This window comes from Larus michahellis, chromosome 4 (genome assembly GCF_964199755.1).
Source record: "Larus michahellis chromosome 4, bLarMic1.1, whole genome shotgun sequence".
NCBI classification, from domain to species: Eukaryota; Metazoa; Chordata; class Aves; order Charadriiformes; family Laridae; genus Larus; species Larus michahellis.
This window is the reverse complement of record NC_133899.1, coordinates 1839642-1853255: the sequence shown is the minus strand read 5'-3', so window position 1 is coordinate 1853255 and position 13614 is coordinate 1839642. Positions and strand designations below refer to the sequence as shown.

Genomic DNA, 13614 nt, shown 5'->3' with positions numbered 1-13614 from the left:
AGCCTTGGATGATGGGGGGGGGGGATGTTTCCAAATGGTTTCCTGGGAGAGAACCTGACCCTGGCAGAGGGTGATGGGTGCTGTGGTGGGAGCAGGGTGAGGAGAGGTGTTGTGAAGCCAGTCTGCGTCAGGCCATCCAGAGGTCAGAAACGACCAGACTTTTCCAAAAAATTATTTCTTGTCCAGCTGCGTGCATGTGAGAGCTCTCCCTCTCCCTCTCCCTCTCCCTCTCCCTCTCCCTCTCCCTCTCCCTCTCCCTCTCCCTCTCCCTCTCCCTCCTCTTCCAGGATGGCAGTTCTTGTTTTCATATAACACGGACGTATATTTTCAGTGCTTTTGAATATCGAAGGCACTTAGGGGAGCCCTTCCACCTGAGGAAAGAGGTCCTGCGGGTGGACGGGCTGCGTCGGAGGTCGGTAAAGGCTGGGAGGGCACAAGGCACACACATGGGTCCCACTTGTCCCCCACCGCTGGGGGACAGGCGGCGGAGGCGATGCAGCTGCTCCCCAGGATGCATTCACTGTGTGCTTGTCCTAGGTGACACCCGGTCTCGAGGGCCAGGAAGGGGAACTGCTCGTGAAGGGACCCTCCGTCTTCCGCGAGTACTGGAACAGACCCAGAGAAACGGCAGATGCCTTCACGCCCGACGGCTGGTTCAAAACAGGTACCGCGATGGCTTCCCCGCGGCGGCTGGCAGAGGGCAGCGAGGGGAGAGGGGGGCAGCAGCTCCGGTTGGGCTCACGAGGTTCCGCGGCTGCTGGGGGTGGGGGTTGGAGATGGGGGGTCACAGCCTGGCTGGGGGTACGGGCTGGACGTGCTTCCAAGTGCTGGAGGAACTTCATTTGTGTTGGCCGTACTTAGCCAAGTAACGGGGTATGGCTGGGGTTGCTTGCTTGTAAGCATAATGTACTGGTGCTTGATGTTTTCCGGGGACTTAAACTTTGCAGACGGGTGGGATTTAGCTTAATTTACGCGGGGACCGTGTCAGTGGAAAACCCTCGCCTAAGCTCCGAGGTGCTGGATCCATCCTGCCTCCCTTCTCGCCGCCGGTGTGGTGTCCGCAGGGCGGTTCGCGCTCCTGGTGATGGCGGAGTGTTGAAGGTGTGTAGGGTCGAAGCCGTGAGCACGGGCAGCGTGGCCACCGGGGGTGGTCCGGGGTCACGGGCTTGGCCACCAGCACTGCGTGGCAGCTTTTCAAGGAACTGGCAGTTGTCAGCCAGAAAATATTAATTGATGGGAAGCTGAACTTTCTGGGGAAAAATCACAGCGGGTGTCTTCAGTGCGGGAGCGGCTCGGGAAGGGGTTTTGAAATTACCAGAACATTTTTTTTTAAAGTGAAAAGTCTGAGTCTTGCAAATAAAGAGGCCTTTTAATTTGAAACCAAGGCTCATTCTATTTTTCCATGATACGTTGTGGAAATGCAAAGGAAATGTTTCTTTTTCTGGGTTTTTCTCAGGGTTTGCCTTTCCCTTTCAACTAAGAGAAATGTTCCCGAAACACAAAGTGTTTCCAGGGATGGGGACACCTCTGGTATTTCCTCCTTTCAAATCACATTTCACTAGAAGATAATACCCTAATAATAATAATAATACATATTGTGCGTGGGTCCTGTGTGCGCCTTGGTAGGTTTTATCAGATATTTGCAAACAGAGAGAAGATCCCGTTTCCCTGTGGTAGCAGCGGATGCCATCGGGACTGTCCCTACCTGAACTGCCGTGGCTGGGACAGTGAGTTCTCGGAGGAGAACTCTTACGGCTAATCCTGCCCATCATGTGGGAGAACAAATTCAAGAGGGTACCAGGCTGAAGACCTTTCCCAAAGGGAATGGATGTGACAGGCCATGAAGAAGTTCTGGGCTTCAAATTACACCTCCTGCTCTGCGCGTGGCGGATGGTCAGAGACCTCCCCAGGCGGAGGTTCCTGTCCCCCTGTCCCCCGGCGCCGTTCTGCAATTTAAATTAAATACTAAACCGGCCGCGGGACGGGTTGGCAGGCTCTGCCCCCGCTGCCGGTTGGTATCTCGGGTGCCCACCTTCCTGCCGCCGGCCGGGAGCCGTTTGGGCAGTGGGGTAGATACAGGCAGCGTGTTTGTCTGCCAGCACCGAGCCTGACCACCAGTTAATCTGACCGGTGCAGAAGGGCGGGATGGCTCATTTCTGCCTAACCTTGACATACGCGCAGCTCTGGCTTCCCCGTGCCCCTCTTTTACTTGTGTGTCAGCGGTGCCGTCGAGTCAGGAGTCAGGCTGGCTTTCTGATGCCTTCTGTGTAATCTTATTTATTTACGGTTCTTGAAGAAGCTGTGATTTATTGTTGTTGTTAGCCCCAAGCAGACGTGGAGCTGCCCTGCCGGCAGTGTCACCGCGGGTCCCCATCCCGGGCGGGCACCGCGGGCTGGGACTGGAGCATCATCGGGCGACGTGCAGGGTGCGGGGCAATCAGCTTTAAAAAAATTTTTTTTTTTTTTAGTCGACACTCCTGATGAATATTTCAGATGCAAAGGAATAGCGTGCATTAATTATTGCAAAGAGATGTCTTTAGGAGAAAATGATTTTGAAATTCAGTTTAATTTCATTGTAATGCGCTGCAAACAGGAAGGGAGTATGTGTGTTTAATTGGCTCTCGGGGGTAAGGCCGGGAAGATGGCATGCCTTTGTCACAGGCCATTAGTGATACAGACTGCATAATGAGAGAGTACAATCAGCTCACAGCTGCCGGCTCCTACGGGGAGAGAATGATATTAAATAGAAATCAGTATAAATTAAACTTAACCCTTTCACTAGCTGAGCAAAGCTCAGAGCTAGGAATAAGGGAGGGGGGAGCGGAGACAGGCGTGGGGGATCCGGGCTGGGTCGGGGGCTGCCTGGACGACCCCTCCAGCGGCAGACCCCCTGCCAGGCTGCCTCCCCCATGTCCCCAGCAGCTGCCTAGGGAGGACGGTGGGCTTTTAACTCCCTTCCCCATCCTGTTCCCCAACTCTTTGCCTTTCTTTCCTTTCGTTCCTCTCCTGACCGCTTGCTCCCTCTCTTGTGGATATTGGGTCGATGGGGCGATTTTTTTCCAAAGTTTCATTTAGCCGGCGGTGCCGTGAGCGAACCCCGTCACCCTGTGCTCGCCCTGCCTGCCCCCGCCGTGATGACAGCCTTTGGAGATCACTCGGAGGCGGCGAATGTCCCCGTGGTGGTCAAAAAACACTTCTGGGATTTGAGGAGGTTGTGTTCCGTCATAGCGACTGGGATCCGGAGGGTGAATTACCCCCATTAAGCAGCGGCGGGTAACTTTGGAGTGGAGACCACACTGGCAGAATCCCAAAGAGGCAAAGCCTGGCCACTGCCGGGATAGAATCTGCTGTATCTGCCATTTGCAGGTCGCCTAGGTCGGTGTACGGTGCTCCCGAAACCCAGGCGATGGCATTTCTGACTCTGTACTAGCTAGCGTTCCTCTCGCTGCCGGACCAAGGGACCTACAGGACACCTGAAGCAGACGGAGAAGAGAAGGCTCCGGGGAGACCTTATAGCAGCCTTCCAGTGTCTGAAGGGGGCCTACAGGAAAGATGGGGAGGGACGTTTTACAAGGGCACGGAGTGATAGGACGAGGGGTGATGGCTTCAGTCTTGAAGAGGGTGGATTTAGATTAGATATCAGGAAGAAATTTGTCACTCTGAGGGCGGCGAGCCCCTGGCCCAGGTTGCCCAGAGAAGCTGTGGCTGCCCCATCCCTGGAGGGGTTCAAGGCCAGGTTGGACGGGGCTTGGAGCAACCTGGGCTGGTGGGAGGTGTCCCTGCCCTGCTTGGTTTCTAGGGAAATCTTGGAAAGACCAGGCATTTAGTGCAGCAACTGCAAACCTGTGTTTCCTCCCCCCAGGACGAGAGGCAAACACCGTGTGCGCACCATGCGGGAAGCCAGGGCATCCCTCTGCGAACGTGCCCGGTCTGCGCCTCCACTTAGAGAGGGAACGAGTACGTGTATCTCTGTGTTCTGGGGGAAAAAAAAAAAAAAAAACAGATAAAAAGGCATGATGCCGCAGTTACTTTTTGATGAATTCAAGATCGCGGCTCTTTTGAAACGCATCTGAACTTGTGGCGTTGCGCAGGTGGTTTAATGTTTCTCCTGTCCTCTTTATTCCCTCTGATTTGCACCGTTGTCTGCCTATCTCTCCATCTCCCTCATTTCCATCTCAGTGAATTTGATTATTTTTATTGTATTAACACTGTTGACAGAGCTGCTTAGATCAAAGTCCCCTCCAGCCATTTCCAGGGAGACTGCTGGGTATCCACCTGCTGTCATACATCCGAGCGGCACCGAGCCCTCGGAGGCCGAGACAAACCCAAAGGAGAAATGCCTACGGCCGTCTGTCTCCTGCCCCTGCGATACCTTCTCAGCTGCCCTGTGCCCCGCGAGGTGAGGGGCAATCTCCGAGCACGTTCACGTGCCGCTGAGCAGGAAGGATGGAAGAAAGGAATAAAGAAGGAAGAAATTTTTTACAATGAGGGTGGTGAAACCCTGGCCCAGGTTGCCCAGAGAGGCGGGAGATGCCCCATCCCTGGAAACATTCAAGACCAGGCTGGACGGGGCTCTGAGCAGCCGGATCTAGTTGAAGAAGTGCCTGCTCATGGCAGGGGGCTTGGACTAGATGAGCTTTAAAGGTCCCTTCCAGCCCAAAATGTTCTGTGATTCTATGAGCAATCGCCGAGCAAACCCTGGGAGCTGGAGGGAAGCAGCAGACAAACACCAGCTTCTCTGGTCATCCCGCTCCCTGGTCCTTACTCACCCGTCCCAGCCGTGCGATGCTCGCGTCGCTCAGCCTCTGGCGCTGTCAGATTGTGTTATCTCTGCCCAGGAGGCAGCGATCGTCAGGCAGCGAGCGGCTTTGGAGGCCTGAGGACGGGACGGAGGGTTGGGGAGCGTGATGGAGTCGCGCAGCGCGGTGCCCAGGCGCTGCCCGTTTGCCCCCGTGTTTTCCTGCCCGGGCAGGGCCGGGCTGGGTGCTCTCTCCAGAGGAATCTGGCAATACAGTGGTGCGCGCAGGGGGAGTGATACGATCAGAAAGCGGACTTCTCCCCGAGGGAGGGCCGGCTTCCATTCACATTTGCCCATACATCCAGAAAATTAGAATCTGGTGTATTCAGGGAGATTTATTTTCAATTACAGGTTAAGGCTGAGACATGAAATAGCACCGGGTTTGAAAGTAGTGCATAAATCCTCCAACAAATCCATGTATCTCAGCTCCATATAATAAGATTTTATTGATTGCTATATTGTATCTGTCAGAATAAAACTCTCTTAATGCATGCATCAGGATGGAGAAGATAGAAAACTTGTTGGTAGTAGAACCCGATTCAAGAATCAATGCACTTTGATTAATATGTTGTTAAGAAAGTAAGAGTTATTTAACTTGTTTGATGCGCATTTCAAAATGATGACTCATATCTTTTAGGTTTCTTTCCTTAAGCTACATTTAAAAAAAACAGCCTTGTAGCTTTTTTTCACATTGCTAAGTCCTGGTTTATTGCTGATTTTTTGCTAGATCCTTTTACGCAGGTCACGAAACCCCCAGGCTCCCATTAACAATAATTCCTGTGGCCCAAAAGACTTCCCGTGTGGAGTTGTTGAAGGCTTTAGAGGAAAAGGAGGCTGGGGTGGACATGCTGTCTCTATTCCTTCTGGATGTTCTGCAGTGAAAGAGGGAGCTCCAAGAAAAAAAAAAAAAAAAAAAAAAAAGAAAGAAAAAAGAAGTTAATCTGGAATAAGACATCATCGGGAGAAATGAGAAGCACCCATCAGTCCTGGCAGGCTTTCAGACGCTGCCGAGCCCGGGCAGGCGGCAGCATGCTGTGCATCTGTGTGTGCTTGCTGAACGCACCATTCTCTCGGCCTTTCCGCTGTGATCTACGAACTCGGGCACCGAGTATCTGGGAGCGTCCTGCTCAGCACTGCAGTTCCCAGCTCGCTCCAGGACCTGCTTTTGCTGCAGCCGTGAATCCCCAGTCAAGGGACGAAGCCCGGTGACTCTCTCAGACTGGTTGCAGGGACCTCCTGGTGTCCGTCTGTCCTCTTCAGACTGAGCTTTCCAGTCCGTAGCTGGGTGGTTCTTGCTGGCACCAGCTGCAGATCCTTGCCATTCCCGGCCCCAGCTCTTTGATTTCCATCCCACCACTTCTTATGGAAAAGGCAAAGCTGCCTGCAGTCCTCCAGCGCAGAGAAATCTGGTATTTGTAGGAAACACCTCGCCAGGTCATCCTTGGCCAGACACAACCCATTCCTCCTCTCGGGCTGGCCCCCAAGGAGAAGGGGCAGGAGAAGCAGCAAGGAACGTGCACCCCATCCCTCTGGCATAGGCTTCTTCCCTGGCACTTGCCTATCCCCAGAGACAAGCAGGTGTTTCCCTGCCAGGGGAATTGCTTACATTCGCGGGTACAGCACTGACACCTGAAACAGAAAATGCTTTAGCCTGATCAAGGCAGATTATAAATAGAAATGCATCTCATTAGCATCCTAATCTGCAGGTTTTCTGTTTGTTTGCAGTGTCTTTCCCAGTCACAAATCCAGTTAATGCAAATTCTGTTTTTAAAGAAACGATTCCTTAATTATAATGTCTTGCAGACGATGTGATTTACCGGTTTGGTAAACCCACCGGAGGAAGCGGTGGCTCCCTCCGAGGCCGGCCCGACGGAGCTGCTCTTTGAACCTGTCGTAGCTTGAGCTCGTGAGTCGGGCGGGATGGCAGCGCTCACCCGCTTCCTTTGCTGGCGGCTGAGAGCTTCGGCCTGTGTTCCCACAAATGAAAGGACACCCCAAAAAATGCCAAGGGTGCCCCAAACACAGCTCCACGTGATGCTTTAGGAAGGCAATCCCACCGGATCTCTATGGGACAGGAACAGAGGCTGTGGGCACCTACCGGGCAGCCTCTCCGGTGAAGCCAGACCGGCCGTGCCCTCAGCCCTCGTTTAGGAGGTGTTTCTGGAAGTAAAAACACAAAGATGGCATGGTGTCTAGTGTATCAGCCGTGTGTAAAGATTCCTTTATAATCTCAAAACGTTACTTATGCACACGCACTCCAACACTGTGGAGAGAGAATTCACTTTTTCTGCTTCCTTCTCCTTGAGGAGACAATATTGCCAGCTTTGCCGGATGGCTGGAAGTCGGAGAGTCGTCAGGACGCCGCGAAATGAAACCCGTGTGTTTCCCTGACTGCACGCGGGACTGGTGTTTTCAGCAGCTCAGAGAGTGACTTGGGGTTTTTGTAGCTGTAAATGAGAGCAGCTTTTGGCACAGAATTTGTTTACTCTCTACTAAAGCTCTGCTCTGGTTGTATCAAACCTCTTGGATGCCAACCTCTTACTTGTTCGAGAACCTCTGCTACACGGGGTCCAGTTTTCAGAGGCGTGGAGCAATTGCACCCCAGCTGAGAGCTGGTGGGAAGAGCAGGCACCCACATCTCCAAAATCCAGGCTGTTCCCCCTCAGTCTCTGGTTGCTTTTACCTTTCAAGCCATGCCACGGCAGAGCTGCCCTTGCAGCCTGGAGGGAGAGGGGCTCGTTCAGGCTCTGACCACCAGGAATGACTCATCCCAGCCATCCAGTCCATCCCAGGGATCAATGCAAGGGGTCCCGGCCGCAGCTCCAGCTGGGATACGTTGTAGAGACATCAAGCTGAGCTCTGCAAGCCCGTCAGAAGATCTCGCAGGAGAATTGCAAGCCGGCAAGTGGGTTAAGAGGGGAAGCGCAGGACTGAGCTCAGGATGTGGTAAAGAAATGGGCTGAACAATCGTCTTTCTCATGGTACTTGGCAGAGCCCCTTGGCTCATTGGCAAGGCTTTCTTTCAAGTGACTACTTACTGCTATGTAAATAGCATGTCTCCTCCAGTGCGGAATTAAAAACCCCGTAGGGTAAGGTCAGTATCGAATCATCCGAGTGAGATCCCTGAGCAGTCGCGCGGAGGACAGGACCACGGTCCCATCGCAGGCACTGTCAAAGCAGGTATTGTCTTGCGTACAGCTGGAACACGGCCCCGGGGCATTTTCACTGGTCCACGCTCATGGTTCGGGTGCTGTGAAGACTTGGTGTTCGTTGTGTGTTTAGTGTCACTGATTGCCCCGTGACCATGGGGGCTTTGGAAAGCCTCTTCAGCAGGAGCGATAAACGCTGCAGAGGGTTGTCTACAGCAGTGGCTGGGGGGGGTGGATTTACCGTGCTGAGGTGGAGACCATCAGGGTAGGAAAGGTAACGATTAAGACTGAATGTTGAAGTGACAGGCTGAGGGAGTTGGGGTTGTTCAGCCTGGAGAAGAGAAGGCTCCGAGGAGACCTTATAACCCCTTCCAGTACCTGAAGGGGGCTACAGGAAGGATGGGGAGGCACTCTTTATCAGGAAATGTGATGATAGCACATGGGGTAATGGCCTCAAACTGAAGGAGGGGAGATTTAGACTGGATATCAGGAAGAAATTCTTTACAGTAAGGGTGGTGAGGCACTGGAACAGGTTGCCCAGGGAAGCTGTGGCTGCCCCATCCCTGGAGGGGTTCAAGGCCAGGTTGGACGGGGCTTGGAGCAGCCTGGCCTGGTGGAAGATGTCCCTGCCCAGGGCAGGGGGTCGGAACGAGATGATCTTTAAGGTCCCTTCCAACCTGAACCATTCTGTGATTCTATGATCACTGAAACAGCATTCAGCTTTGCAGAGGCCAGACTGGCAGCTCGCTGCTCCGAACGAGAGTTGTGATCTACGTACAGACTGTTTGTGCTTCGCTCTTCAGTTCCTTGCCAAGCCAAGCCTGCTCCTGCCTGGCCTCGTCCTGTCCAAGCTACCGTGGGGAGCTCTTGGGATGGAGGTTTTGCTCTGGCAACAACCTGGCAGGAGTTAACCTGCTAGTTTGCCCACCCAGAGGTTTTGTAGGAGCTTCACCTTGTAGAGGCTGGAGGAGGCTGGGGCAGAGAGCCGGAGCTGCTCCGCAGGGATGCTCAAGCAGTTGCGCTGCGGGTTTTGCGTTTGACGGTCCTGTGGGCCCATTTCCCAGCTGCCGCACACACTCCTCGTGTCCTGATGGGCTTCCTTGTGCTGCACCTTGCACCGGGATCTTCCCCTAAAGCAGCACACAGGTGGGAAAGGCTGCTTCACTGGCCGTGGGGACGCCTGTTCTTCAAGCTTAGGTGGTGATGGGGGTTATCCTCAGTCCTGACACCTGCCTGTCACCAGAGATGCCCAGCTCAAGAGGAAATTTGTTGAAGCTAGACCTTCCTTCCACCTTTGGCCATCTATCATTTTTTCTGCCTTACTTCGTGTCCTCAGCTTTCCCTTCCTCCTCGTTTGCCGGGTTTGCCGTTGCTCGAGGCACTCTGCTGGTGCCCACACCGTCTGTTTAGCTCGCTGAACAGTTTTTGGCGTTTGATTTACATAACCCAGCACCGCCGTAAGTGGAGCAGGGTTGGGGAATTGCACAAATTGATTACAGCTCGTAGGACGAGCCGGGAAGCCAGTGGCCTGATTTCCTTCCTTCACAGCGCAGGAAAGCGAGGGATCGCTTTTAGCAGGCGCGATCCAAGACCAAGCGCCGTTAAGTGGTGGGGTTTTTGCTGGGCGTTTGTAGTTCGAGCTGCTAGTAGCGCTTGAAGAAGAGCTGAGCGTCTCTGGCTTCGAGAGGCGCTGGGACAGACAGCGAGGATGCGATCGCTCCAGGTTCTTTACTTTCAACAAGAGTCATCCCTCCGGGCTTCGCTCGAGACAATTGAGAACGTATTTACTTACGACTAATGGTATTGCGCTGTAAGCAAAAGTACAGGCTTCTGTATATTTAAGCAAACAATTTAAGGCAGATATCTTTCCTCATATCCCACCGCTGCCTCTCTTAGTCAACGGCCTCCCATCGTTATCTCTGCTTTATTTAATAATGCATCTCAGCAGAGCCCGGGACAGGTCACTGCACTGGAGAGAAGAGGTAGTGCTCTCTTTAGCTAAGGTGTAATTGATCCCTCAGCTGTTCCGCAGAGGGCGGAAGCCAAAGCAGAGGGGTTTAGCCTAATTTTTTTTTTTTTTTTCATTATTACAATTATTATTTTGAGCTGTGCACACAGGGTTGCCCCGCTCTTCAAAGTTTCGCCAGCTGAGTGGCAGCGGCGTTCAGCTGGGCTGCCACACCTCGGAGCATTTACTTATTTATTAGTCTTGGAGTTTTCTTTTTCATCTTGTTGTCTGCAGGGATTTCTATAAATATTTAAATGCTAATGTGAAAAGAAACGTTTTTCATTTTTACTTACCCATTTTCTTTTCTGGCTTGTCCTCTGGGCAAACCCATCTGCAGTAATTCTGGCTGTAGGCAGCGGGGGGTGGTGGTGGGGGGCTCCCTCCGCCCAGCCTACTTGTGTCGTATCAGTCACCCATGAGCTCCTGCTAACGATGAGTGAACCTACCAAGTCGTGGCTGCCTGGCTTGCAGAAATGTTCAAAGGTTCGGCTGCTTTATCTGCTGTTTTCCGTTAGAGGAGCGTGGCGCCCTTGGAGCGGGGTGTGCGGTGTCCCCAGGCTGGGGAGGCTTCATCTGCTGCTTGTCCTTCAGGTCTGCCACGCGCTGAAGGGTTGGAGAGGCTCCTGGTCACGCTGAGCTACATGTGCGGAGCGTACCCAGAAATGAAGTACGGCCAAGGGCAGGCAGGACCCAGGGTGCTGCCAGACTCTGCCAAAGGGCTGATTTTGTGTTAATCCATTTGGTCCTGTCCTCTCCTGGTTGAAAGCCGGTGCCCAGGACTTTGCTGGCATATGTCATGTAAGGTGGGCTGATGCCAACCCAAGCCAAGGCTGGAGCAGGGACCATATGCAGCAATTCCCAAGGCCCTGAAACAATAGTACGGAGACGGGCTTTTGTGTTTGCTAGCCAAAGCCTGCTGGCCATTTGGGCGTGCTGGGAAACCCGTCTTGCAGGGGGTGGGAGAGGGTTTGGGGGGATGTCGTGGATGATGCTTTTTTTCAGATATGTCTCTAGATGAAGCTGAATCTGCCAGATCCCTTCATCTGTGGGTTTTAGAGAGCTGCCAGCGCCACTGCCAGCTGTATCCAGCCCTTCGTGTTCACCTAGAATCCTCTATGTCTGTGAAGGAACATGAAATGGTGCTGAGGATGGGGTGAGCTTCGCAGTTAATCATAGAATCATAGAATCTTCATGGTTGGAAAGGACCTCTGAGATCATCGAGTCCAACCATACACACACACACACAAAAAAAAAAAACAAACCACAATAAAAAACCCCAACAACCTACAATCTCTGCCTTTCAGAGCATGCCCTGAAGTGCCACATCTAGACGTTTCTTAAACACCTCTAGGAATGGTGACTCGACCACCTCCCTGGGCAGGCTGTTCCAGTGCCTGACCACTCTTTCAGTAAAGTAATTCTTCCTCGTATCTAATCTAAACCTCCCCTGCCGCAGCTTCACACCATTTCCTCTGGTCCTGTCATTACTCACCTGGGAGAAGAGGCCAACACCCCCCTCTCTGCACCCTCCTTTCAGGTAGTTGTAGAGGGCAATGAGGTCTCCCCTCAGCCTCCTCTTCTCCAAGCTAAACATGCCCAGCTCCCTCAGCCTCTCCTCATACGACCTGGTCTCCAGACCCCTCACCAGCCTGGTAGCTCTCCTCTGGACATGCTTGACAAAGAAAAGAAGCCACCAGATGCGCGTATGTTCTGTGCCCATCTCCCGCCCGTCCCCATCAGCGTGGGCGTGAGGAGCAGGCATCAGAAGTGCTCCTCCTGTGGGCGATACCTCAGCCTTGACTTGTTTGCAGAACCCAAGGCTCCAGACTTCGGTCCACAACCAAGAGCCCACCTCATACGTCCACCACAACTTCACTGGTGCAGTCCCATGGCTGGGGTTATAGCCTATTTTCATGCAAATTGGACCGAAAACAATCTACATCTTTCCTGTAGTGTAGTTTTCCGTGCTTTTTTTCTCTCTGGAACGGCAGTTCTTTAAAACCAGAGTGACCAGAAGATGCACCCTTGGGGGGAATCCTGCGGGAAGGCATGGTGCAGCAGGCCTGAGTGTCACAAGAGGTTCATCTACCCCCGCCGTGCCTTCTCCCCGGTGCTCGGCGGAGCCCTCTGAGCCAGCAAGGTGCCCCAGGAGAAAAGTCCTCTTGAGAGCAGAGGCAGGTCTGTGCGGTGGGATGAGCCCACTCGCAGCGGCCGGGTCAGGGTCGTAGAGCAGAGCACGGACCGGGGGGGATTTGCACCAAACAGGCTTCAGGATGGTGGAGGACACAGGACATGCAGGGAAGCCATGAGGGTACAGCACGGGGCCAGCGAGCATCACCCCGGCTTCTCACCCTGCTGCCTGAGAGCCTGTAAAAATATGGCTTTTGGAGGAAGGTGTCACTGATTTATCAGCTGAGCCGGGGGTAGCTGCACTCCCGGTCGGTCCAGCAGCAAGTCCTCCGCTCCCCTCTCCCCTAGCAGGGAGCGGAGCCGGGGAGGGTGCAGCTCAGAATTCCTGGGTTAAAATCAGACTTGTCTTATCTGCAGCTTTCACCTCCGGGGTTCCTGGAGCTGCTGCCAGCGTTCCCTGCACCGCTCCGTCTCCCGCTCCGCCGGCGCAGCCACAGAGCGTGGGGAGGAGTGCCTTATTAGCACAGCTCTTTGCCAGACGCCCTTGAGTGATTTTTTTTTTTTTTTTTTTTTTTTTCTCTTTTCCCCCCAGGTGTAAATGCCAGGGGAGGCTCTACCAGTGCTTCACATTCTTTCATCTCGGCAGGGTTTTGCCCTTTCTCCCAGCGTGGCTCTGACAGCAGGCTCAGCGCTGCTGCCTGTGGAATACAAACAAACTTCCCCGTTGCAGAGCATGACAGGAATTCATTCCAGACTGGGGTGTTTTTTTTTTTTTTTTCTTTTTTTTTTTTCTCTGCTTTTCTCTTTTCCTACTGCTGGATGCTCCAGGGGTCTCTGGAGAAGTTTTGCGAGTGGGGAATCTGTTGCTTAACCCCCTCTCTCCCGGGAGCAGGCAGCTCGCAGCAGACCCCACAGCTCTCGCGGATGGGGAGGGCTGCAAAGCAGCTTGAAGCCGCGATGCAATTCCCGTCCCCTGAGCGAGTCGGAGGAGAGGAACCGGCACATTGAGATGTCTGCCTCCCTCCATCCCCTAGCACCAGCCGTTAGGGCAGTGGGAGGGTCTGTTCCCCGCTTGCTGAGCACACAGCGCCTGCCATTAGTGCTAATGGGAGTTAGGCACGCGCACGGAGAGGCAAGGATGCCCCTGAGCTACAAATCTACTTGGCAATTTTATTATGTAAATAAATGGTGCTTGCACATACACCTGCTGCTGCTGCTGCTCCTGGTGATGTTCATGGCAAGACACGTAAACAAACAGCGATTCCGTTCTAATAGATTTATTTCCTTTCTCGTGAGCCATTAAATTACCTCCAGATTTCACGCAGGTAGAAATCTGTAACAGCATCGAAATCTCGCTCTGCCTCAGTGGCCGGTGGCCCGCAAAGCGTGACAGCCACCTATTATTCTCAGATATTGTTTGGGGGGGAGGCACGGGAGCAACCGGCATCATCCGCGTTATATTGGTGTCTTTGGATGCTCCCACCGCTGCCGGGCGGTTTTCTAGTGAAGGCAACGGCAAAATTCCCTGT

The 13614-nt window shown here is 53.3% G+C and overlaps 1 protein-coding gene across 6 annotated transcripts in view; it reads left to right on the top strand.

Moving 5' to 3' along the window:
- The window catches only part of ACSF3 (acyl-CoA synthetase family member 3), a 70434-nt gene that overhangs the window by 37710 nt on the left and 19110 nt on the right, over positions 1-13614 (top strand). For all 6 annotated transcript variants that reach the window (XM_074582682.1, XM_074582679.1, XM_074582676.1 and 3 more), the window contains one exon: positions 538-664. In XM_074582682.1, the coding sequence (XP_074438783.1) occupies positions 538-664 (127 nt within the window). The remainder of the gene's footprint in view (positions 1-537; positions 665-13614) is intronic.